This window comes from Carettochelys insculpta, chromosome 2 (assembly GCF_033958435.1).
Source record: "Carettochelys insculpta isolate YL-2023 chromosome 2, ASM3395843v1, whole genome shotgun sequence".
Taxonomy (NCBI): domain Eukaryota; kingdom Metazoa; phylum Chordata; order Testudines; family Carettochelyidae; genus Carettochelys; species Carettochelys insculpta.
The window spans coordinates 207,853,971-207,880,512 of NC_134138.1; the positions used below are offsets into that span (position 1 = coordinate 207,853,971).

Here is a 26,542-nt window from a genome sequence, read left to right on the forward strand (position 1 = left end):
GGATTTTATACATGAGTAAATTTCTGAGAGTAAGGAGAATGTTCAGACTAAAAATATGAACAACGTAAGATTCCTGAGAGTACATCCGGAGATAGATATTATCTATTCTACATCAGTGGATGAAAACAGTTAGAAAAAAAGTCACAGAGTGCAAAAAGGACATTTAGTAAAATATAATTTAAATCTGATACTAGTCCTCTGCACATACATCCCAACTTTTTTCTCCCAGAAAACACATGAACCTGCCATAATTGCTGGCCTGGTATTAGTAGACTACAGTATCATCAGTTCTACCATCCTTTATCACAATATACTTTTATATGATTGAGATGCACAAATGTCTTATAATGACAACTAGAAACAAAAATAAATGACCAGAGAACAGTGGTGAGATATCAGGATAAGAACTTGAGTTTTCCATTAGTAAGAAACACAAAATTGCATTACTCATTTTACAAAATATTACAGGCCCTGAAGTATAACTGAGTGGTCTTAAAAAATCATCATCTCAGGGCAAGGGAGCAAACTGGACCTTTCCCTTTTATTCAAAAAGGATTAATTCAGTCTGCTGCCTCAAAACTGAAGCACAGTTTCATGAGAAAGAAGAACCAGTCTGCCTCTCTTATATCTAGCTCTTTAGATAGCTCTACTTCAAAAAAGAAGCACTGTGGTTTGGATTTCCTTATGGCTTCACACTGCTGAGAGAGCTTAATGATACATTTAACACCTGCATGTGAATCTCTCCTTTTGTTTTTGTTTGAGGACTGACTGCTCTTAAAGTGACCACAATTTTCCGATGTATGTGCCTAAACTTAGGTACTTTAACTCATACTAAGGAAGCAAAGCTAGGGATTCTGCGGTGCATGCCTTGTTCTGTGGGCTGAAGAGACAGCCCCTGGGGGGGATGGGTAGCTGTCTTAGACTTGGTCTACATGCAAAACTTACACCTGCATAGCTATGTAGGTCAGGGGTGTGAAAACCCCACACTCCCTAGAAACATAGCTAAGTTGACAATACCCTCAGTGTAGATGCAGTTATGCGGACAGAACAGTGCATATGCTACATCTACGTAAGGGGGGAGAGGGGGGAGGATGGTTCCTATGCCAACATTAGCTCTGTACTGCAGGCATAACCTAAGCTACAGCAGCCTTCCTTATTGCCAGAGTGCTGCCTGGAATCTCTGTACTGCTGTGTGATTCCACAGCCACCATCCTGCCAGGACCCTCTCCTGGGATAAGTGAGGGCTCCGTTGGGAGTCAGCCTGACAGCTATGCTGTATAGTGTCTATGCCTGGAGAATCCTCCCCTGGCTGGTATGGGGCATTTAATACTCTTTGCCATGCTCTAGCTCTTTTATGCAATGTAAAGGGGCCAGAGTGGATTGAAGTTCTCAGCCCTGTTTTTCGGATGGCCTGAGCACCCAGAGCTTCAACTGCCTTAAATAGGAGGGGCTATGGATCTTCTTCACTTTTGAAAGCCAAGTTTCTTATCTAGGTGCCTAAATATGAACTGGAAATGTTTGGTTAGCAGAGTGGTCAGTGGGACAGATGAACCCCAACTATGACATTCTTGTCAGTAATCTCAATGTTTAGACACTCTGGTATAATCTAGAACTAGGAGGAGATACACTCTTTTGCTTCATGCATCTGACAAAGTGAGCTGCAACCCATGAAAGCTTATGCTCTAATAAAGTTGTTAGACTTTCAGGTGCCACTGGACTCCTTGTTTCTGCTCACCCTTCCATGGCTCTCTCTCTGACATGTGTTGCTTCTGTAGGCTGAGCACACAGCATATCTCAAGGTCTTCTCACATCCCTCCAATCTCCCCAGCAAGATCCCTGCGTCCCACCCACACATGCTCCTCTATTTCAGGGACTCCCTGAAATCTTCCCTTTAGCTGTGTGGGTCCTCTTTTCCCCGGGCCCTCTCTACCATGGTCCCCCTTTCTCTTCCTTCATGCCAGGGGTCTTTATGCCCCCAAATGCATGCCACCCTTTCTCCCATGCCATAGGGGGAAAGAATCCACCATGCCCTCTGAAAGCCAAGAGCTCTGTATACCCATTATTTCCCTTCAACACTGCACCAGGATCCCCCAAATCTCCTCAGCTGGGGATCTGTGTCCCACCCCGCATTCTCTACCACCATTTTTATTCTCCTTTCTTGTTCAGGCCAGGTCTACACTACAAAGTTTTCCTGACATGACTATGCCAGAATTCCCTCCACCCTCCCATGTAAATGCAGCTTATCTCAGCAAAAGAGTTCTTTTGCCTTTTGTAGCTTATGTCATTTGGGAAAGGGGCAGAATGATAACAGCAAAAGTATTCCTTTTGCCTGTAGAAGATACGCCTCTAACATGAGGGTCTTGCTCACTACAGCTATGCCAACAAAGCATTTGCAGCATAGCTTTGCTCTTATAATGCTAACGTTTTTTGGATCTTAACATTTTCTTGATCCTAAGACAATTACAAAGGTGGTCGAAGCTGATAGCTCTTGTTACAGAATGCTTATAAAAAGGAGTACTATGGACACATACCAGGTATTTATTCATTGGGTAGTGCTGTTTTACTTTTAAAATTCTTCTACTAACCTTAGGTGGTTTAAAAGGATAGTCTGGTGAAAAGGTAATGTCAAGGAAGAAAACTCCCCCTTCATACACAGAACCTGGGGGCCCCAGTATAGTTGACCTCCATTCATAAATGTTGTCTCCTTTGGGTCCAGCACTAAAACAAAAGCAAAAATATGGCATAATGAGTAACCACTTAAAACTGAGTATATAGTTCATCACTTATGTTTATTATAACAATTTTTAGCAATCCGACTAGAAGCAGCTGACACACTGCATTCATGTAGCTACTCCTCCACGATATGTTTGTCTGATGCATGTATAATGGCTATATTAATAAATTATTCAAATAATTATAGAAAGATTAGCTTTCTGACTGCATCTAAAATATTCTTAGTGGTGAGAGAGAGTATTTACAACACAAGGAGGAAGAGACTACCTATCAGTCATTCAATATCCAAGCATCTCCATATCCACCTCATCACTAGGTGGCATTATAACAACATATGTTATTTTGCAGGACAGAAATCTTGGCACCATACAAATGACCTTGTAGCTGGGTGCTCTAAGTTACTATTCTAAATCATTGCGAATGACTAACCCAGAAGGCTGTTATAATCTACAATTATTACAATGTATTGAAAAGCTTATCAAAAGAGTTACTGGAAGGTTAAACTGTAGCATTATGTTCATATAAATTCCACACAAACTACAAAAGTAATAACAGATATTTAAAATGTACAAAATATAGTTCAATTTATGGCCATATAAAAAAAAAAATCCTCCTGTATTTAATTAATAGCTAGGTGGGCACACTTTTTTTTTTTTTTTTTGTGATCCAGCTTCCATATAAGCCAAAGTAGCCTCTTTTCAAATAACACAGGCTCAGCTGCAGAACCACACATTTTATTCAGTGTGGACTTTTTTTGTAGACCTGTTAATTATTTTATGTCTTTAACCATTGCTTCAGTAAATATTGATGATACATTCAGATCTAACTAATTGCTAAGCTAGGTTGTAATACAAGTAATATTTTGTGTTTGAAGAACCTACAGAATACATGTAGGTTTGTGGCCTGCCTATGTACAACGACATTGAAGGTAATTTCTAAATAAGATCAGTTATGGCAGTGACTTTTGCAATGTGGAAGCCCAGTTTTTCAATTTTTTTTCTTTTTTTACAGGAAGAAATGATTAGTGGATTTGTCAAAATAAGTATCACAGTATTTTAAGGTATTTCTCATGGAACAATTCTGGTTATGACTACAATGAAGATTTCCAGAGCACACAGGGTTTATAAAACAGCTGTATGTCTAGATCAGATGGAAGCTCTTGGCTCTGCTCCATGCCTCACAATGTATCCACAGCATACAATTATTACTCAACAACATGTCATGTTCAGTGCTCAAGTATTCATTCTGTTCACTGCAAGTTAATAAAACCTCTTCCCCCTGAAACTCCTTTGGCTCCCTTCATTAAAACTGAGTGTGAGATTCCCTACATACAACTGGGTGACTTACTACTGTGCAGTATACCAGGTCATTAGTTAGAATATCTACATCAATTTTCTGTAACAGCCATTAGGGCATCCTGTATTTCTAAATGATACACTTTCTTAACAAAACTATGCTGCAGAGTCTATTATATTATGGAACCATCGTTTTATAATACCAACCGTACTACCAAAGTAGCAATTGCCTTACAGATGAAATAGTCTTTTAACAACAGCCAAAGAGTTACTACCCATCTGTATCTCACAATGTCTGCAATACATCAGGTTGTAGGCTGCCAAACAAATTTAATTTACCCGGTTCTCAGTTTGCATTAACCTTTGAATAATAAAGCACAGCTGAGACTGCTGTAAGAAACGAACCAGAGAATTAATAATTAAAAACACCTCCACAGCCTATGGAAAGACCAATCCGAAGCCATCAGGGGAGGTTTCATTGTGACTGAACTAGACATTAAAAGGGCTAATTGTACTCTTTATAAACCTAAACAAATCATGGGGCCACAGCATTGCTACAGAAGGAGCAGGGGGGTGGGGGCACAGAAAACAAAGCCCTGCAAGCACAAGACAATTAGCTCAAATGAAAATGACAAGAAGTAAAGGCAGGCTAAACTTTACATAAAACACCATCTCATGAGCTGCAAAGGAAATCCCTGGCCATTTTCTACAGTGACAAATTTTCTAATATTGGTAAAAGCAACTCATTTGATGTTGGCAGGCTAAAAGGGAAGTGATAACTATGTCAAACCTAGATATAAGGTTAAATACAGTCAGCCTTAAAAGAAAATTCTCATTTAGTAGAAATATTTTAGCCCGCATGAGATGGCTGGGCCCTCTTTGGTTTAGGGAGTACAACTCCCATGTTTTTTATTTTGGAGGATCAAAACTTAAAAACTGCCCATTTAAATTACATTTCCGACACTTAATTGAGTAATATTGCCTAGTTGTTAAGCAGCATTAGCAGTCGAAGTCGACAACCTCTTAATTCAAAGAGTTGAAAAATGCCACATCTGTCAATTCAACTTGTTTCAGCATGTCTAGCTGTACACTCAGCCTGACAGCACTACAGGGACATTAATTCATATTAATTCAAAGATTATCTTTGCAACACAGAGGGGCAGAAACATTATAATTACTGATTTTAAATAGTAGCTTAAGTTATACCAAGTGTTGCACAACTCTGTTTTCAATGTTTGCAAATTGGAATGTTCAGTGACAATAAGCTTGTTGAACAGATACAAAACAGAGGTTTATATGCATGGTGAAAGAGCAAACACTGAGGTCAACAGTAAGCACCAGCATAACCTTTTTTCTCTTACACATTAATCAGACTGAAGTTTGATAGGTATATTATTTTTAACTTCTTTCCTAGTTGTTAGTGCTTTTATCATAGTCACCCTTCATGATACTGGCAACAAGAGTGACAACACATGACTTTTCTCCAGAGAAAATTCCCACATGTGCAAGCCAGTTAAATCAGGGATATAATGCAGGAAAATTTAACTGGCCCGCTCTCTACGTGGACATCTGCCCAATAAAGTGAAACTCAAACATTTCACGTTCAGTGTAATTTATATTCCAACTCTATTGATGTCATTGGCAACTAAATCAAAGATCTCACTGAAAGTAAACATCTCAGTCCTTGAGGATCTTTGGAAGGACTGATACAGAGGAACACCCATCCGGCAAAGGACAGACTAAATCATCTAATGCTGAACAGACCCAGAGCCAGAGCATATATAGGGTGCTTCTTACTAAACTGATGTTAAACCAGTCAGTTTCAACAATGGGGATACTTATGACTGTAGCAGTTCCAGATAGCATCAACTGAACAACCATAGAGTAGTTGTGATAATGACTGATCTGTCAGCTATGCCACTAATTCAGACAGAACCAAAACAGTGAACAAAGCAAGAATTCAGGGCCATTCTAGAGCTGCCAACATACCCCTCCAAGGTTTCTAACATATGTTTCAGGTGAATAGATGGCTGAAGAGGTGTACTGTGAACATGCATCATCAGAGGATTTGGATTTAGCAATGACTTGTCAACTGACAACTCTGTATTGTCTTTATTCCCTTACAATAGATGACACACTCCAGAGTGCACTGTCTGTCATATCCATGGAGACACTGCTCCATAGCTGAGTGGCAAACCTGGGGGTGAGATCATAAAAGATCAATTCTATGCCAGAATGACATCTATACATAGGTGCTGAATTAAAACAAAGAACTAGGACAATTAAAAATGGGCTCTTCTATATTTCATCTTCCCGTACTTCTGGCTTAACAGGGAACATATCTATCTCCCTCTCTGCCATTGCCTCCAGCCTATATGCACTATAACTGCAAGTGAAATATTTTCTAACACCAGTTAGAAAAATAACAGATCCTTCACAAACAAATGCAGCTGAGTCCACTTTGTTTTAAATGTGGCTAATGTGTTGAGTGTTCTTAATTCTCACAATGTATTTTAGACAGGCAGGTACTTTGAAAGAGACTGTACTACAAGCTGATTGCCCAGTACAAAGCATGATGAACACCACATCTTAACTTCATTTAAAGAGCCTGCTATAATGTTCAGCTCACATTGGTGCGTCAGTGAATTAACAGGAGAGTTTCATTACTGTGTCACCGTTGCTACTCATTGTCCTAGAGATATTATTAAAAAGAGTAATCTTGAGAACAGAACAAAACCATGGTTAATATTTATTTTAGTCAGAGCTATAAATTTGCACATAAATCTATTGACTTTACAGTGTTGGTCAAAATCAATAAAAATGCAAAAGGTCAAAGAAATAAAAGTATCTTGCACGTGGGCTGATGTAGGCAAATGGAATCAATTAATCACAATGACGCTATTTAAAATTAGATTTCCAAATCAAACATACATTTAGTGTTAAAGGACCAAACGCTTTCTTCTAGCTCTGTGAGGGTGGGGAGTACAAATCTGTGTGATGGGCAAGGGAAGTGTTGGGAGAGCCAGTTCAAGGCTTTGCTCCCGTTTCCCCATCCTCTGGATCCTACCGGAAATATGAATGTTGGACACTGACCTCACTGCTACATCTGCAGGGGGGGAGAAGAGAGGTTACCTCTTATCCATAATCAAAGTTCTTTGAGATGTGTGGCTGTATTTGCATTCCACTTTGGAGTCCACATGAGGTTCATGCACCTGAGACCAAATATTTCTACTGGCAGTGACTGCTGGTCTGTGCCTGTGCACATTGTCATCTCATGCTCCAAACTGAGGGAGTAAAGGCAGTGTGGAATAACTGTCTCTCCAGTTCCTCCTCTACACTGAGGCTACATCTACACGAGAGCGCTATGTCGAAGTAGCGTATTGCAAAGTAATGACACTGAAACGTAGTACTTGGATGCGTAGCATCTACACACCCTCTGAGCCCGGTGCCATCCATGTTCAACGTCGAAGTAGCGATGCGCTACATCGAAAGGGGCCACCCCGGATGCTGAAAGGGAGCGTTCACGCACACAAGTGGCCCCTTTTGAAATAAGTGGCCAGGAAAGCCCATGGACAGGGTCACAGGACGGTCTAGCCCTTCCGGGGCAACAGCAAGCCACCCCTTTAAAGGGCCCCTCCCAAACGCATGCGGCCTGCACAGCACGAGCCCTGCATTGTTGACACAAGCCTCGCAGACCTCGAGCCTGCAGATATGGATGTCCAGCAGCAGCAGCTGGAAGCCCTACAAGCCGTCTCCCGCAGGGCAGGTGCCCTGCTAGATGCTGCACAGGCGGCCGCCCAGCAGCTCCTGGCAGGGGAGCCCTCCCCGGGGGAGGAAGGGGCTGGATGTCCCTGACCATCGCACCCTCCTGCTCCCCTGCTGCCGGGTGCTCCACCAGCTCTGAAGCTACCTCACCAGCTCCAAGTGGTTGGAGCACCTAGTCATGGGGGAATGGGACAATGACCAGTGGCTGCAGAACGTCTGCATGCGCCAGCAGGCCTTCATGGAGCTCTGCCTGTGGCTCACCCCCACCCTGAGGCACCAGGATGCATGGATGTGGCGCACCCTCACCGTGGAGAAGAGGGTCACTCCAGACAGCTACCGCTCCAGACAGCTACTGCTCTGTGGGCCATCAGTTTGGTGTAGGCAAGGCCACAGTCAGGGCTGTCATGATGGAGGTAAGGAGGCCTGGGCATGTGCCCACTGGGGGGTTGGGGGACAGGGAGGTGAGCCTGGGGGGGCTGGGTGGGGGGGCAGGGCGCACTCAGTACACCCTAATGGGTGCCCATGTCCCCTCCCCACAGGCGGTGCATGTGCTCAACACCCTGCTGCTCCAGAGGGTCATCTGAGTTAGGGACCTGGACGTGGCCATCACAAGATTCGCTGCCATGGGGTTCCTGAACTGCGTTGGGGCCATCAATGGGACCCACATCCCCATCCACGCCCTGGTCCACAATGGCAGATGCTATATCAACAGGAAGGGCTACCACTCCGTGGTCCTGCAGGCCATGGTGGACAGCTGGAGCCACTTCCAGGACGCATATGTGGGCTGGCCTGGCTGCACCCACAACGCCAGCATGTTCTGCAATGTGGACCTATGCCACTGGCTGGAGGCAGGGTCCTACATCCCCCAGAGGACTCTCCCTCTGGGAGACACCATTGTGCCCCTCTGCCTCATGGTAGATGTGGCCTACCCTCTCCAGCCCTGGCTTATTTGCCCCTACCTGGGCCACCTCAACACCAGCCAGGAGCACTACAATGCCCAGCTGAACCACAGCCGGCAAGTGGTCGAGTGGGTCTTCAGGCGCCTGAAGGGCTGGTGGTGCTGCCTCCTGTCCCACTTGGATGTGGGCCTCCTAAACATCCCCCAGGTTGTGGGTGCCTGCTGCACACTCCACAGCCTGGTGGAAAGCAAGGGGGAGGCCTTCGTGCAGGGGTGGGCGGTCGAGGCCGGAATGGGCTACCCCCAGCCGGCCGCTCCCCTAGATGCCAGGTCCACAAGCAGGGGGTCCGGGAGGCCCTGCAGGAGCACTTTGATCGAGGTGCCCAGTGAGCACCACCCAGATCATCCCTGGCGGGCCTCCTGCACACTGCCCCCACCACCCACACACTGCCTCCACCACCCACAAACTGCCCCCACCAAAAGCACACAAACCACGCAGGTTTTGGAAAAATAAACTGATTTCTTCTTAACCAATCAAAGTGCTTGCCTATAATTTTGGAAGAATAAACAAATATTGTAACTATGCATATGGGCAGGATAACATCACTCTAGGGTGGAGGTGGATGGGCACAACCCTCGCCGTGTCTGGGTCACTGCCCCCCCCATCTGGGGTCCCTGATGAGGCTGGCTGGGGGCCGGGAGGATGGGGAGGTACAGCTAGGGGGGGTCCTTGGACCAGTTGTCGAACCCAGCGGGCTCCTGCCCTGGGGAGCTGGCAGGCGGGGCAGCAGGTGGGGCAGGAGGGAGGGGACAGCAGGGCCACCAGCTCCTCAAAGGAGGCGGCCATGCGGTTAAAGGTGGCCATAAAGTCCCGCCAGGCCTCCTGGCGCTAGGCAGCCTCCTGTTCCTTGAAGAGGAGCCTCTGCTCCATGATGTCTGCCTGGCGCTGGAGGGCAGAGGCCACCCCAGGGTTCAGGGAGGTTTGCCTCTGGCCCCAGAGGGGGCAGGCCCATCCCAGTGCTGGTGGTGCCCCCAAGAGGTTGTGGTCTTGGGATCTGGGGGGTTGTCTGAGACCATGGATGGTGCCATGCTGTCCTGGCCCTCAGATGGTGCAGCTGTGGAAACAGTGGGGAGGAGAGATGGTGGCTGTTGAATACTGAGCCCTGCCCCCCTGCCCCGCACCCCTAATCTCCCCATGGGTGTCTGGTCCCCATCCCCCACTGGTGCATGCAGTGTTCCTGCGGATGGCCCCTTCATGTGGTCGGCCCCTCCACTTCTCCTCCCAGGGACTGGGTGAAGCGCTGTCTGTGGGTGCGGGTGCTGATGGGCACTGGTGGCCATGATGCTGTCCTGGGGCCATGGTCTGCCCAGGCAGGCCGTGGTCTGCTGGGAGTGTGGGGAGCCTGCGGTCACATATGGGCTGTGTCTACACGTGCCCCAAACTTCGAAATGGCCACGCAAATGGCCATTTCGAAGTTTACTAATGAAGCGCTGAAATGCATATTCAGCCCTTCATTAGCATGCGGGCGGCAGCGGCGCTTCGAAATTGACGAGCCTTGCAGCCGCGCGGCGCGTCCAGACGGGGCTCCTTTTCGAAAGGGCCCCGCCTACTTCGAAGTCCCCTTATTCCCGTGAGCTCATGGGAATAAGGGGACTTCAAAGTAGGCGGGGCCCTTTCGAAAAGGAGCCCCGTCTGGACGCGCCGCGCGGCTGCAAGGCTCGTCAATTTCGAAGCGTCGCTGCCGCCCGCATGCTAATGAAGCGCTGAATATGCATGTCAGCGCTTCATTAGTAAACTTCGAAATGGCCATTTGCGTGGCCATTTCGAAGTTTGGGGCATGTGTAGACACAGCCCTGGTGTCCCCGCCCCATGCCCTGGGGGTGTGTGCCTTGTGGGGTATGTACCTGACAGTCCACCACCATCGTCAGGGGAGGCCTGTTGGGTGGATGCCTGGCTGGAGCTGCAGGAGGGGACATCCATCACCAGTGCCCCCTCCGCACTGGACCACTTGGATGGTGGGGTGGATGGTCCCAGCTTTGGCCCTGGGGGTGTGGGGCTGGCCTCTGGTCCTAACTCTGGCTCCATGTCCTGCTGGGGCTTCTCAGCCATGGTGTTGAGAATGGCCAGTGGGGGAGGTGGTGTCCCAGGGGCTCAGGATGGCCCTGAGCTCCCAGTAATAGGGGCAAGTGTTGGGGGTGGCCCCAGACCAGCTGGCTGAGTCCTGCGCCCAAGTGTAACCCTGCCAGAACTCCTTGACTTTACTCCTGACATAGTCAGGAGTGTGGGCAGGGTGACCCTGGATGGTCAGGCCCTCAGCTAGCTGGGTCAACACTTCTGCATTCTGCCACTTGCTCCCCTTTACATGGAGCACCTCCTCCTCACCCCAGAGCCCCAGCAGGTCGCAGAACTTGGAGTCAGTCCAGAAAGGGCCCCACTTCCTGCCCTGATGGCTGGAGCCCTGGGAACGCTCGGGGGGCTGGCTGGCTGGCTGCCAGCTCCTTGCTGCAGGCCATGCAGGGGCACCTCATGATCTCAGCTTCCTGCCACGGAGTTTCTGGGTCTGTGTGGCTTTAAGAGTTGCTGGGTGCAGAGATCATAGAGCCCTGCAGGGGCTATAGGGCACATCTCCACCTAACAGCTGATTGTAGTGGGACGTCTACATGTCCTACTTCGACGTTAGATGTCGAAGTAGGGTGCTATTCCCATCTTCTCATAGGAATAGTGACTTGATGTCTCCACGCCTAACGTCGATTTCTACTGCAAAGTAGCATGCGGCGGGTGTAGATGTGGCGCACGTTATTTTGAAGTTGTGCCTGCTACTTTGAAGACGCACCCTGAATAAGATTATGACCCAAAGTAGGGAGGAAAGAGGGCAGGTAGGAGAAGACAAATCGGGACCACACATCTCAAAGAATTCCCACTACCGGAAGTAGAAGACCTCTCTTTCTTCTCTGAGTGCCGGCCCCCAAGGAGATACCCGTGCAGGTGACTCACAAGTAGTACTCATGAAGAGGACCATTGTGGCACTGAAATTGAAGGCTTCAGACCAAAAGGGTGCATCAGGTGAGGGGGTGTGCAACAGGGTATAGTGTTTTATGAAAGGATGAATGGAACCCCATTTGGCTGCTTCACCTATGTCAAAGAGAAGTATTTCCCAAAGCAAAGTTACCACCTTTGCTATGGTGGAGCACGCCTTTACTCTCTGAGATGGAGGCATCTCAGACAACTGGACATGAATGTGACATCCATTGCTAACAGCTGCGCGCTCTGTTTTGCCCTTTTCTACTTTCCCATGATGTCTATTGGAGAGCATCAGGCAGTGAACGAAATGGGCAGAATGGACGTTGGAGCAGCAAGGTGGCCAATACGCCTATTCAGAGGTCACAGTGGTTTTTTAAAAACACGGGATAAACATAAAAATTGCAATAAAAACTGACAAATCAAATGGGACTGAAGGAGGATTTGTCAGTTTTTATTGCAATTTTTTTTGGTCCTCTGTACTTATGTCAGTCTGCATTGGAAATGAGATTGATCTGCTGAAGTGGGTCTGTCCCATGAAAGTGCATCACCAAATAAATCATTTTGCTAGTCTTTAAAGTGCTACGTTTCTGCTGTTGTGTTTTGCTGGAGTACAGACTAACATGGCTACCTCTCTATTACAATTTGAATAAAATAAGAATGACCTAAACCTTCCACCATAAACAAACCGTGTCGATACTACACTCTTCTTTCCTTGAAGTTTCAGAAAGCTTTAAAAAATCTCTTTTCATCATTTTAATTTTCATGAACTTTCATTTCACTTCCATTTTCTGGACAGGGTTTAAAATTTTGTCAAAAATCTGTAAGAGATGCTTTACTTAGGATACTTCCAATCTGATGGCAAACAGATTTTTCAGCCCAGGTCTGCAAACTCAAGAATTTTGACTAAAATTAGGAAAATTAACTTGAATTCACAAGCTTTCTTTGGGATTAGAGATCAGCCTTAGACAGAAAGTTTGGTTTCACAGGGTTGAACATTCCAAAGGTCGGGGTTTGAGTTGGATTCAGTGCTTTGGTTCAACACATTACGTTGCTATAAATGTACACTGTACTTTAGTCTGAGGATCCAACATAATTAAATTAAGTCTTTCAACCACCTTTTTACTGATGCAGCAAAGTTTTGTTACCCTCTTTCACATGAGAAGTATGAGGCAAAGTGATTTATCCACAATCACACAGGGGCCGTGTCTACACGTGCCCCAAACTTCGAAATGGCCATGCAAATGGCCATTTCGAAGTTTACTAATGAAGCGCTGAAATGCATATTCAGCGCTTCATTAGCATGCGGGCGGCAGCAGCACTTCGAAATTGACACAGCTCGCCGGCACGTCTCGTCCAGACGGGGCTCCTTTTTGAAAGGACCCCGCCTACTTCGAAGTCCCCTTATTCCATGGGACTTCAAAGTAGGCGGGGTCCTTTCGAAAAGGAGCCCCGTCTGGACGAGACGCACAGCGACAAGCTGTGTCAATTTCGAAGTGCTGCTGCCGCCCGCATGCTAATGAAGAGCTGAATATGCATTTCAGCGCTTCATTAGTAAACTTCGAAATGGCCATTTGCGTGGCCATTTCGAAGTTTGGGGCATGTGTAGACGTAGCCAGGAAGTCTTTGGCAGAACCAGGAACCGAGTCTCCCAGTCCCATTCCATTACCCTATTTTGCTTTCATTGTAGCGAAAAGAATTCAGCTGTAAAGTTTGGGTTTGGACTTGCTCAAAGTTCAGGATGCTTGTGACTGACATCTTGATTCAAGATCATTTCTACTAAAGACACTTTTAAAAAAAGATAATTATTAGGTAAATGCTACTTGGAGAAACGATAAAACAAAAACAATGGTATTTGGAGATAAGGAAATAGGAATGAAGATCAGTGTAGATGGCATTGAACTAGAGAACACAGACAAGTTCAAGTATCTAGGGAGCAACATGACATGATCTAGACTGTAAGAAGGAAACAGCGACTAGAATAGCAAAAGCAAGAGTGAGTTTGCAGGAGATGGATAAGATCTGGAAAAGCAAAGCGATTAGCTTAGGAACAAAGCTGAGTATCTTGAAATCTTGTGTATTCAGCAGCATGTTGTACAGATGTGAGACACAGGTGATAATGAAATGCTACCTTAATTTACACTAGAGAGACCACCTAGGGTTACATTAGTATAGATTTATTGATCAAGGAATTAAACACTCCACTATATGCACTATATGGTTAAACTACAGAGGATAGAGTTGCCACTAAAGGTTTAAACTAAAGAGGGAATCAGCTACCATACACCTCCCTTCATTCATTCACACACACATTCATTCCCTGCTCTCAGGCACTCAGGCACTCAAACAGGCATAGGGGTTGCAGAAGGAGCCAAGGCATGTTGGTCCTGGAGGATTTGTTTGCTGGTCACAGCTGGAGAACTGGTCAGGAAAGAAACTGGCTGCAGGAAGGCAAGAGGAGAGAGAGCGCTACTGGCAGGTGCTCTCTCCTTTTTTTTGCCTCTGTACCATCCCTGTGACTCATCCACATTGGTCATCAAAGAGCAAGCCCAGATGTCCCTAGAGCCAAGCCCCGTTCAGCCTTGATTGGGGCTCATCTTCATGTGCTTACCCTTGCAGGTTCTAACCCCAAACACTCAAGTTTTCACTCACACACTTTCATCTCTGAGGGGACAATACCAGTTTGCAGCACACCACAAGCAGAGTGGATGAAAGTTACAGAAGATTACAAGGTTGCAAGGCTCAATTACGGAGCGCACAGTAAGGTTCTGAAAATATAAAGCAAAGTTGCTTAGAGTTACAAAGTCGCAAGGTTTCACAAAGATTACAAAGCAGCAAAGTCTATGATCACAAATGAGTTGCAGAGTTTAAAAGGTCATGCAGCAGAAACAATTACAAAGCTTCAGGCAATCATTTACAAATCATCAGCAGTGAAGTGGCTTAGAAGACAACTGCTGTCCCCACCCCCCAGCAATGCAATCAGCAGGAGGTTTTTTTGTCAGTCTCTGGCTATGTCTACACGTGAAGCCTACATCGAGGTAGCTTAGTTCGATGTAGCGACATCGAAATAGGCTATTTCGATGAATAATGTCTACACGTCCTCCAGGGCTGGCAACGTCGACGTTCAACATCGATGTTGCGCAGCACCACATCGAAATAGGCGCTGCGAGGGAATGTCTACACGCCAAAGTAGCACACATCGAAATAAGGGTGCCAGACACAGCTGCAGACAGGGTCACAGGGCGGACTCAACAGCAAGCCGCTCCCTTAAAGGGCCCCTCCCAGACACACTTGCACTAAACAACACAAGATCCATAGAGCCGACAACTGGTTGCAGACCCTGTGCATGCAGCATGGATCCCCAGCTGCCGCAGCAGCAGCCAGAAGCCCTGGGCTAAGGGCTGCTGCCCACGGTGACCATAGAGCCCCGCAGGGGCTGGAGAGAGAGCGTCTCTCAACCCCTCAGCTGATGGCCACCATGGCGGACCCTGCTATTTCGATGTTGCGGAACGCGGATCGGCTACACGTGCCCTACTTCGATGTTCAACTTCGAAGTAGGGCGCTATTCCCATCCCCTCATGGGGTTAGCGGCTTCGACGTCTCGCCGCCTAACGTCGATGTTAACATCAAAATAGCGCCCAACATGTGTAGCCGTGACGGGCGCTATTTCGAAGTTAGTGCCGCTACTTCGAAGTAGCATGCACGTGTAGACACGGCTTCTAAGTGACATGTTGAAGTAACAGTCTGACTCGCTCAACCTCCCCTACCAACACCAAAAGAACTCTATGTGGATTCCCCCTGACGGTCATAGTGAAAGTCTGGATTTCTAAGTGACAGTTCAGTGTGTATCCAGAAAATCCATGTGTAAAATAGAGTAATAGCTCAGGCGGAGGCTTTATGCAACATGGAAGATTTGAAGATAGCCTTATATTGGCATTCGAGAGGAGCTGTTATAGAAAGATCCTGAGACTAGGATGGATGCAGGTCACCAATGAGGAATTATATAGGAAGATACAGCCCAAAGAGAACCTACTGCAGAAGCTTATACAACAGAAGTTACAGCTATTCAGGCATATGTGCAGAATGAACAACAAGCAAAAAGTCAAGACCCTGGATGGTCTGAATAAGAGAGGCAAATGCCACAGAGAATGGGCACATGACATAGTAGATTGGTGCGGAGCTAGTCCACAGAAATGTAGCCACTCTGCACTGGACAGGGAAAGATGGGAGGAAATAGTGAGGGAGGCACTGGACACCAATGGGTGCTAAGCCCAAGGCTGCTGTTGATGATAATGACACCTGGAGAAAGACAATTAGACAGTCTTCAAATTCATGCTGCCCTTTTTTCAAAGTAGTTCTTTGCTACTTTCAGCAAAAGCAATGTATTCAAGCTTGTCACCATTCTTTATCTTTACTCTAAATTCAACTTGTCTGACCGGGGGAAAAAATTCAGACGGGAGTTTGATTAATTGGTAAAGGAATAGCAATATTCCCCTGAATGCACCTAAAAATACTATACCCACATAATTATTAGAGCAACAATTTTAGGTACTGTAACGCCTTATTATAAGGCTTCTCTAGTTTCAGCAATGGGTTTCTCAGATGTATATTCAGTACCATAATCTGCAGTGTAATTTATACTTCGGAGCTACCTGCTGTTTTCATCTTGGCAACAAGCCTGTAGTATACAGAGTAAAAGGTTTATGTGAGGCATCTTATTTGCTTTCTTTTGATTATTTTCTGCTGAGTACTTGCCACTGAAGCCATTAAAAATTACTATGGGAATGTGAAGCATTGGTTCCCTCCTGCTGATAGCATGTTGTGCTGAGAAATGTGTGATTTTGGCCACAAAAAAAAATAACATACTGATTACAGAAAACAAAGTGAACATGATATGGTTTATTGTATCTTATCTTTACTTAGTTATTTGTCTCTAACCTCTCCCCACAATACAATCATTACAAATATTCTAGCACTCTAATGGAGTGAGTCTCTTCAAAGACGACTATGATGCCATTATTCTTTGTAGTCGTGGCCTCAGAATGTCCCTGGGATGGGAACTAAATCTTAATGCATAAAACTTATTTATATTATAGTATCTACAGCAATTTATCGACAGCAAACACCATTACTTGGTATGTGATCACAGCATGCTGAGTATTCACAATGAGAATTTTCAAATGGTAATTTTATTAACTATTCTCCACTCTGTTCACTCAAACAAGGTTACAGAAAGACCTACCCAGCAGGCATTCCTTATTCAAGCTTAGAAACAATGCATTGCTTGGTAGTTTGAATCCATGGGACAAATTTCCTTCTTCCATCAGTTTTACACAGTACCACCGCTGGCTTCACTGGAATTACTCCAGGTTTATATACAGCAGTGTAATACAGAGGGGACTCAGACCCTGTTTCAAAATAAGACGATATCTTTATCTGTATGATTAATGTCTATGTAAATTATACTCAGTACAGTATTTAGCTAGATACCAGACAGAGCACAAAACAAACTGTGAATCAATAAATAATGTAGGGTCGGCTCCTGTGCCCCAGCACCCCTTGATGTTTTCATTTCCTTGTAACTCACAGCTAGCCCCTTGTTTGCCTTTTCCTTTCCCGTTACTGTAATTCATTTCTCATTTTTACTTTTTTTATTTGACAGCACTTGAACTTACCTGCCCTGATTGCTAATCTAAAAACCAACTTTTCAAGTTAAAAAACAAACAATGAGCAAAGATCTGCAGTGGCCAGAAGCAATGAGCGCTCTACTAGGGAAGAAAACACTTTTAAAGGCAGAATTGCCTGTTTGGTGTCTGTGGGAGTAACAGAGAAATACAGAAGAGGTTGGAAGGAGAGAAAACAGGGAGTCTGGCTCTCAGGTGAGAAGGAGTTGTAATTCATGTGCCCGTGTAATGAAGTCTTTGGATTAGAAATATATTTGATACATTGCTCTGATCATTTATATAAAAATAATTTCAGACTCCTTCTCATCACTAGCAATGATCTGTTCATCATTAACAACGTGGTAAAACTATGCAAAACCTACCAGTGAAGGAATGATCACCATCAGTAACTAATGTTTCCTAATGATCTGATGAAGCTGGTCTTTGCCCATGAAAGCTAATGCTCCAAAAATCTGTTAGTTTATAAGGTGCCACAGGACTTTTTAATGTTTCCTTAACTCTCTGGTTAAGATGCACCTACTGTGGAAGTAGAGTGAACTGCTAATTGAAAGACCTTCGGTCAGAAATAGACTGGGCTTTTAGTTCCTGGGGATGAAGACTACAGATCATTTCAGGTGTGTGTATTAGTTGCCTTTCTCACACAGTATTACCTGCCAGACACCACTCACTTAAAGGTCAGGAGAAGGTTGTAGACCATATAGGAAAAAAAAACATTGTACTTGCATAATTGGGAATATACAGTGTATCAGCTGTGGGCAACCTGTGGCCCATTTGGGTTCTATGTGCTACGCATGAGACATTTTGCTTACCACTACCCATGCATGAGGTTGCCAGATTCTGATGGTTATCATCCACATAGTTTCTTCCCTATCAGTATTACAGAAGAGATGAACTTAAAGCAAGGGCACATGAACTGAGGTGCATGCTGATCGTATACAACATTGTGTGAGCCGCCGCATCCAATCAAAGCGCTGCTATGGTTCAGGCAGCACATCCCACAAATTCTAGGTACACAAGCACAGGTAGCAAAAATAACCCTATCTGGGAGACCGTCTGAGTTATGACCATCCTGCAGCCCATTGAGATGAAGGAGGCCCACTCATGTGGCCCACTCACTAGCCTAGGTTGCCCTCACTGCAGGGTATTCTCTCTTCAAAATCATTCTTAAATAACTTCTCATAGTGAAGAGTAGTGTCTTTAAAACTGTACTTATAAAATGAAATTAAAACAAACTGATGTTAGCAGGTAGAACAGGCATATTTTATGGCCTATCTATGGCATTGCAGGTTGCACATCCCTGGTCTGGCATGGTCAGGACCTGACCGGTCCTGAACAAGAGAATTTGCCAGACCAGGGGAAATTCTGCTTCAGACCCCCACCCCACCAACCTGCTTTGGGGCTCTCTGTTCTTTTGGGCATGCTGCCGCAGGACTGCTGTGGGACTCTAGCCCCATTCTGCTGGGGCGGGGGGAACCTCCGGACCCAGCTACACAGAGCTCCAGCTCTGGCTTCAGTGTTGCCAAGGGGCTCTGGGCCACCCCATAGGCAGGGCAGTGTGGGGCTGCAGCAGGGTTCTGGCTGGCCCCATGAACAGAGCTCCAGCTGCAGCAAGGCTCTGGTCTTCCCTATGCATGGGGCTCCAGCCCGCCCTTTGCTCCAGGGCTCCTGCCCTGGACTGGACTCGTCTGGGCTGCTGCAAGGGTCTGGCCCATGGCTGCAGTGGGGCTCTGACTCTGGTATCCCAGGGCTGTGGCCCCCAGTGACTCCAGGGCTCAACTTCAGTCTTCACTGAGCTCTGGCTTCCTTCCTTGCCCCCCATTGGGCTCCAGCCTCAGACCTACACTGCCACTGAGGGGGCTCTAGCCCTGGTCCCTTACTGCTGTGGGCTGCCCCATGGCTTTGGCCCCAGGCTGCTCATCTCCTTGCAGCTGGTCCTTCTGGTCCAGGAGCATCCTTGGTCCTGCCAGCCCATGGATGTTGCTGGACAAGAGAGTGCCGGTTTCTGGAGGTGCAACCTGTACTAAATTACTGTCAAATTAAGTGTTGGCCTGATACAACTAGATTGAAACCCTTTATTTTCTTACTGCTAAGGGACTGAAAACACAAGTGCTGTGTTGATTTTACTACCAAGCTAAGTATAATGTCAATAATTGACTGGTTCATTTCTAATACTCCAAGTAAACTAATTCCTGGTTTTCTCAATTTTTGTTTTGATGCTGCCAAATTATTGTCAAGAACTGTGATTATACCACCAGCTATGACTATAAGATAATCAAGAAAATGATTTTTAATAAAAATCCATGTATTTTGGCTAATAAAACTCTGACCTTCATACTTCTCCATGCAGCACCATAGACTCCAACACAATATGTATTTTTTTTTTATAGAATCTCCTGCCCAGAGCTATACTGCACATATGATCACAACGTTTAGAAACACAGGACATTTGGGATCAGAATACTGATCCATCACATGTGGCGTCCCACCTCAACAGTGTCGCATAATTGATGCTTAAAAGGATGACAATTCAGCCCTTCCATAGTGAATGGTGCTAACAGTTTTATGTTTTAATGGGCTTATTCCTGTGCCCTGCAGATAATGAGTTAGATAATGAATCAGAGTTAGTTACTCAAAACACCACATTTGAGTACCTTTAATCAAGTACCATCAACTATGTTATCTGTCATAAAATCATACAATTTTAATTAAGTCATCAATTGCACTATGAGGTATTTATATCTCATTACCAAAAGCATCACCATCCCATAAAGACAGCTAACTAGACAATATGAGAGCTTAGCATTTTTACACGTTAAAATACTATGACTTAATTTCCTTTATATATGAATATCCAAATTAGTTGCAGAATGTTGGGGTACGTTTAGATGTAGGTTTGGGGAATGGGTCAAACAACCTGACTGCCTTTCAGTGTATTTATTACATCTTGGAAGTTCACACATATTTATAGGACATTATTTTGCACAGAGATGAAGGATGGTCGAGGAGGCACAGCAGTGGGGGTGCCTTGTGTTCCATTCTCTGCCCTAGACTTTCTGACTCCTATGATTAGAATAAGAACTGGGGGCTGGCGTAGGGCTGCCTGTGATGGAACAATTCAATGCTCCTGGCAGGGAAACTCTCTTGCTGTTGGCGGGCTTGTTCTGGCTCAGGCACAGGAGGGACAGAATACCACCTTGGGTAAATCACAAACTGTCTGGGTCTCAATTTCCAATCTGTAAAATGGTGATGGCAGTCCTTCCTTTGTCTGCCTTGTCTGTTCAGACTGTAGTCTCTGTGGGGCAGAGAACTGTCTTCATGAGTGGGACAGTTCTGTGTACAAGTCCCTGATCTTACATGGGTCCCAAAGGTGCTACTCTAATACAAATGCATAAACAACAACAGTTATAATGGTTCCCCATTGGGACGTGAGTTATGACATTTGCAGGCTCAAGTACCTGTTGATACATTCTTCGTTTTTTGATCAGTTGTCTGGAAACACCTGTTTATTAGAAAGACAGAAAGACAGATAGATAGATAGATCTGGGCTGGCTACTAGGCTATCAGACAGCCTCTGGCCCACGGAAGGAAGGGGAGATGGAATTCTTCAGTGCTGAGACATTGTACAGCAGGTTCCAGACACAGAACCTTCAGGCAGTGACACAGTTACAAAACTGCAGTTGATTCTGCCTCATCCTCCCAAAGGCCAATGGGAAGAAACTCCTCTGGCAATATAATGGGGAAGTGGATGGAGTAGCACTTGTGAAGCAAGTTCTGAAGCAGCTCTGGAGCTTACACCAGTCCCACATGGATGGGAAGGACAGCTGGATGGATGCCCATGGGGGTTTGGGGGAGCTGACAGATAGGACCTCTGTAGTTAGTAAATATGTGTTAGAGAAAATGATGTACAGCAACACAGACAGTGGGAGACTGGAAAGAAGAGGAGGTTCCCCAGTAGTGGATACCACGTCCACCCTTTCTAGAGGGTCCATTGACTGTTCGACCCTGGGGCCTGGAATTCCTGCCTGTGGGATTGTCTGTAATTGAAAAATTTGCTGTCCTGTCCACCCTGCCAACAAGAATATAAGTTGGAATATGGACACCATTTTTTTTCCAAAATATAAGCAGATTAGAACACTTGCTATACTTAACATCAGCTTTGTATACTAGGAAATGACAGGCTGCATTAATTAACATGTTATGAAACACATCATAACACCATGGCACTTCCTAATACAATCAAGTCCATGGGAGGACAGACACTGAAAAAGAAAATGTAAGATCACTTTATTTCTCCAAACAGCTTGCAAAGAGAAGAAATTATACAGGTTGAATCCCTCGGGTCCAGCACCTTGTGGACTTGACAGGCCCTGAACCAGGGGATCTGCCATATCTGGAAAGTTCAGTGCTGGCCTGGGTATCTGCTTTCCCCTTCCCTGAAGCTCTGCACGCCCCCAGTAGCCAGGGGGTTTGTTCTCTCCCTGGTGGCCTGGGGCTCTGCTTTTCCTGCAGCAGCTCTGCTGCCACCCATGGCTCCCCTGGTTCCCAGCTGCTCAGCTGCCACCCTGAGCTCTGCTTTCTCCCAGCAGCTCCATTTTGCTGGCCACTAGTTTGGCAATGCTCCTGTCCCCAGCCCGCTGGTTTGTATCCATGAGACACTGACAATGCTGGAGAAGGGATGTTGCTGTATTAGGGAAGTCCAGATTATAGACTTTCAATCTGTACTTCCAAATTGCCTATAAACCTGTCACAATATCCACAGATTTATTCACCGTTTAAAATTATTCTGGTTCCAAATACCACCTTGGGTAAATCACAAACTTGCCTAAAGGTGAAGGGAAATGGAAGAGGCAGCCCATGTTATAGAGCATATTCTGACCTTCTGAAGAACACATTGTATAGACAATTTTCTTTGCAGTGTCCCTTGGAGCAGAGAAATTTATATCCACTCTTGCGTTAAGTGAGGATCTAGCAGAGTTCTGGAGGGGGTTTTAGGTCAGAATGTGATCCTATAATACATCGAAAGCTGATTATCCTGTTTCATTAAAGCATTGTCAAGATATTTCAAGCTTCCGTTCTTCTTGAGTTGGTCTTGACGTTTGAATCCACGGAAGGGTAAATACAAAAGATCATATGCAAAGATTTCTCAGTTTTTTTGCATGATGGGAAATTTTCTCAAAATCTCTTGAGAGAGCATATAATGTCATAATTTAAATGTGGTCTTATACTGAAAAGAGTTTGATATTCTGAAATTGATGGCAAATGCCCCCCTAAGGTTTAGTATGAAGTTGCCAAATAAATTTCACACTACTAGAACTGTCAGGGGCCACTGAAACTCAGATTATTCCACAGTCTTGACTGGAAGAGTGGTTTTCTAATCTGCTTTTTGATCAGTTGATCAATTTTATTCAGGACATTCAGAATGCACAACCGAGGGTGCATTTCCTAAATACACTTATTTCTCTCCCATGCCCTTTCAGGTTTAAGATCAGATTTTTGGAAAAAGATCCACAGGGTTCAAAGCAAGCTTGTAAGGAGTTCAGTCAACATCTATCTTGTAAGCTGGGAATCTTCAGGCTATGTAGCTTTGGTTCAGGGCCCTGAGCCCAAAAGCTGCCAGCAGCTCACAAGCCTCACACTGACTTTGTCCAACTTGGTTACTACTAGCAGAAATGTCTGATTTTAATACCCTTTCAGCCCAAACTTTTTCCCAAACTCATCCGACTGCAGGGACCAGTCCCTCTGAATGGACCCTCACAGAAAATTTTTATTTGCTGCCTCTGCAGAGATAATATAACATCCCAACCTGTCAGCTTACTGGAAGCACACACTTTACTGAACAGCCGTGACGATTTATAATTATTTATTATAATTATTTGTTATAATTAACAAAATCGCGGATTAAAGGATACCAAGTGAGAGAGATAAGGCAGACATGGCTGTAAGGAAATAAAAGTGAAAACACACACTTAAACGTCTAAATCTAGCAAGTACAGTCTCTGTTCAAGAGGGACACCATCACCCCACATAAGCCACAGCATCAGGGGCTCATACAACTCCACACCCACTAAGGTGATATGTGCCAGTAATGCCCCTCTGCTGTACACATTGGACAAACTGGACAGTCTCTGTACCAAAGGATAACCCAACACAAATCAGACATCAGGAATGGGAACACACATAAAACTGCAAAACTGTCATTTTATCCTCCACAGACATTCAAGAATGGATTTAAAACTAGCCATTCTTCACCAAAAGAATATTACCACCCAATTACAAAGGAGACATCTCAACTGGAATTCATTTACAAATTTAACACCATTTAACTTAGGTTTGAACAAAGATCATAACTGGCTATCACATTACAAGGGCAATTTCCCTGCCTTTGATATTCTTCCACATCACATGCTATGAATGAGACACATCCAGCCTAATTTGCTTCATTAACTGATTCTACTAATGGCAGGTAACTTCCTTTTCCCCTCTTACATATATACCCTGGATTCTGTTATTTGATCCCATCTGAGCAAGTGGGTTTTACTCAGAAAAGCTCATGACCTAATAAATTTGTTGGTCTCTACGGTGCCATAGAACTGCTTGATGTTATTAAAGTTACAGACTACCAGGGCTACATACTTCTCTGAGAATCATTCTTCTCCAGTCATCCTTCCAGCTGTTCACTGGGTGGTCTCACCAGAACGCCTTATACAAGTTAAATCACTTGGTTTCTTTTGTTTCCTTAAAGTGAAGGAGTATGATGGAGTCCCAATTAGTCCCTTTACATTCCCAAAGGAACTGTCTTTGTCTTAAAAGTTCGGAAGGCCTTCTTCGCTCTCCTGTGTGTCACTGAGGTACAGGAGACATATTAATTCTTCAACTCATTAATTCAGTCTCCAGATAACTCCAACTGGTTTATCTGGATAGCTCTGTTTCAGGCTAATATGTAAATTGAGGTAAATTCACATTCCTTTGTTGAAGACATACCTGTTTATCACCTTTACCTAGGCTAGACTCTTGGGTCTTAAACGTATTCTAGTGACATTACAGAGAGAACTTCAAGCTTCACATACAGTGTGTGTGTGACTAGTTTTCAAATGATACATGGCAGGGCATATTTTGTACAAATGTTATTGCAGTCGCATATAAGCTATCAGTACGGGATTCATCATGCCCTGCCCTTTAATGGCTTATTTTCATTCATCACTTCATTCAAAAGTATGTGGATCTGAAGTAGTTCTGGGAATGATGAATGAGAAAGGATTGCAAGGGAAGAAGAACGCTTACTTCTCTCTCACTCGAGATTTGTCATGAAAGTCTGTGTGACATGAAGTGGAAAGTCCTCTTCCTCTATTCTTTGATTTGAAACTTTGCATGGCAAAAACAGTTAATTATTTGAAAAGAATTCTTCACTTTAGAATGACAGCCAAATGAGTTTAGAGTGCAGCAAAAATCCTCTAAGTTTTAAAAGACACTTTAGTGACATTAAGCCACAAATGTAACTTACCTAAAAACGGTAGTAGTTTGGTAAGTATTCAACATTCTAAACATTAAAAAATAAATTGCTGCATGATTAAAAAATTACATTTTCTTCTTACAATAGATGGATGTTTTGCAGACTCTCAGTATGCAGCATGCCCCAGGTTAAGGTATTATAACAATAGGTTAAATAATGTTCCTATTGTATTTGGTGATACACTTTGTGCTGTATATTCACAAAGATTTTTTTTTCATGATAAGAAGTTAAGTTGAAATTATTCCTTTTGTCATTTTCAAGAGCCTGCTCACCGAATCCATCAGGCTCTGGTCCAGCTGACAATGACACCTCCTTGCTACTGTTTGTAATAATTGTCAAGTCACTTGTGATACTACCAGCCATATAAACTCACTGCGGGAATTATGTGGCAGAAGGCTCTGAATTCCGGACTGGTTATCACCATGACAACGTATTATACTAGACGCAAGTCATTTTGAAAGTTAAGATAAAAAAGACTAATACGTATGGTTAACCATGCAAAGAGTATGGCTACCGTTCTTGGTCATTCAAACAGGGTAAAAGACAACACAGATTCCAGCAACCCTAATTTAATATAGTTGAGTCATTTTAGAACAAATGACAACAAATTTATGATTTGGGGGATATAACCATACGGTGTTAGATATCCATCCCCTCCATTCCCATTTCATGTTTGTAGTTACATTACGTTTTGTAAATGTTAAAAAATGTAAAGAAAAACAACAAAGGCAACAACAAAGGCAACAAGAGGTTTGGAACGGGTAACATACGAAAAGAGATTAAAAAGACTGTGACTTTCCAGCTTAGAAAAGAAGAGACTGGAGGGCGGGATATGACAGAAGTCTGTAAAACTGTGACTGGTATGGATAAAATGAACAAGGGAAAGTTTTTTACTTGTTCCCATAACACAAGAACTATGAGTCACCAAATAGGTAGCAAGTTTAAAACAAACAAAAGGAGGATGTTGTGAAGAGCAGGCTTTTACAGAGTTAAAAAAAAAAATTAGATAAATTCATGGAGGATATCTCCATCCGTACTTAGCCTGGATGGATAGGAATGGGGTCCCTAGCCTTTGTATGTCAGAGGCTGGAAATGAGTGACAGGGAGGGATCACTTGATGCTTACCCATTTCATTCACTTCCTCTGGGGCATCTGCCTTTGGTCATTGTCAGAAGACAGGATGCTGGGCTAGATGGACCTTTGGTCTGACCCAGTAGGGCTATTCTTATGTAACCAAAAAAAAAAAACAACTTACATGTGCCATGGAGCAACGGATCAGAGGTGATGCAGTAAAATACAGGATAGAGAAGCAGGAGCACAGTGGAGTGGACTAAGACAGTGGGGGAGAAGCCATACCCATAGGAGTTTCACCAAAGAGCGAAAGAGCCTACTCTTCAGCAGAAATATTTAAGGAGCAAAAGATGTGCTAATAAATAAATGTAACTTATATATAAATATAAATATAAATGGCAGAGATGCTTAATGACTTCTTTGTTTTGGTCTTCACTGAGAAGTCTGATGAAGGAATGCCCAACATAGTGAATGCTAGTGGGAAAGGGGTAGGGTTAGAAGTTGAAATAAAAAAAGAACAAGTTTGTCTGCAAGTCACCAGGGCCTGATGAAATGCACCCTAGAATA

At 44.5% G+C, this 26,542-nt stretch overlaps 1 protein-coding gene across 1 annotated transcript in view; it reads right to left on the minus strand.

Annotated features, from left to right (window-relative positions):
- UBE2E2 (ubiquitin conjugating enzyme E2 E2) overlaps positions 1–26,542 on the minus strand; it is a 354,366-nt gene that overhangs the window by 43,760 nt on the left and 284,064 nt on the right. Inside the window, exon 4 of the mRNA XM_074986131.1 lies at positions 2,586–2,718. Coding sequence (XP_074842232.1) covers positions 2,586–2,718 — 133 coding nt within the window. The remainder of the gene's footprint in view (positions 1–2,585; positions 2,719–26,542) is intronic.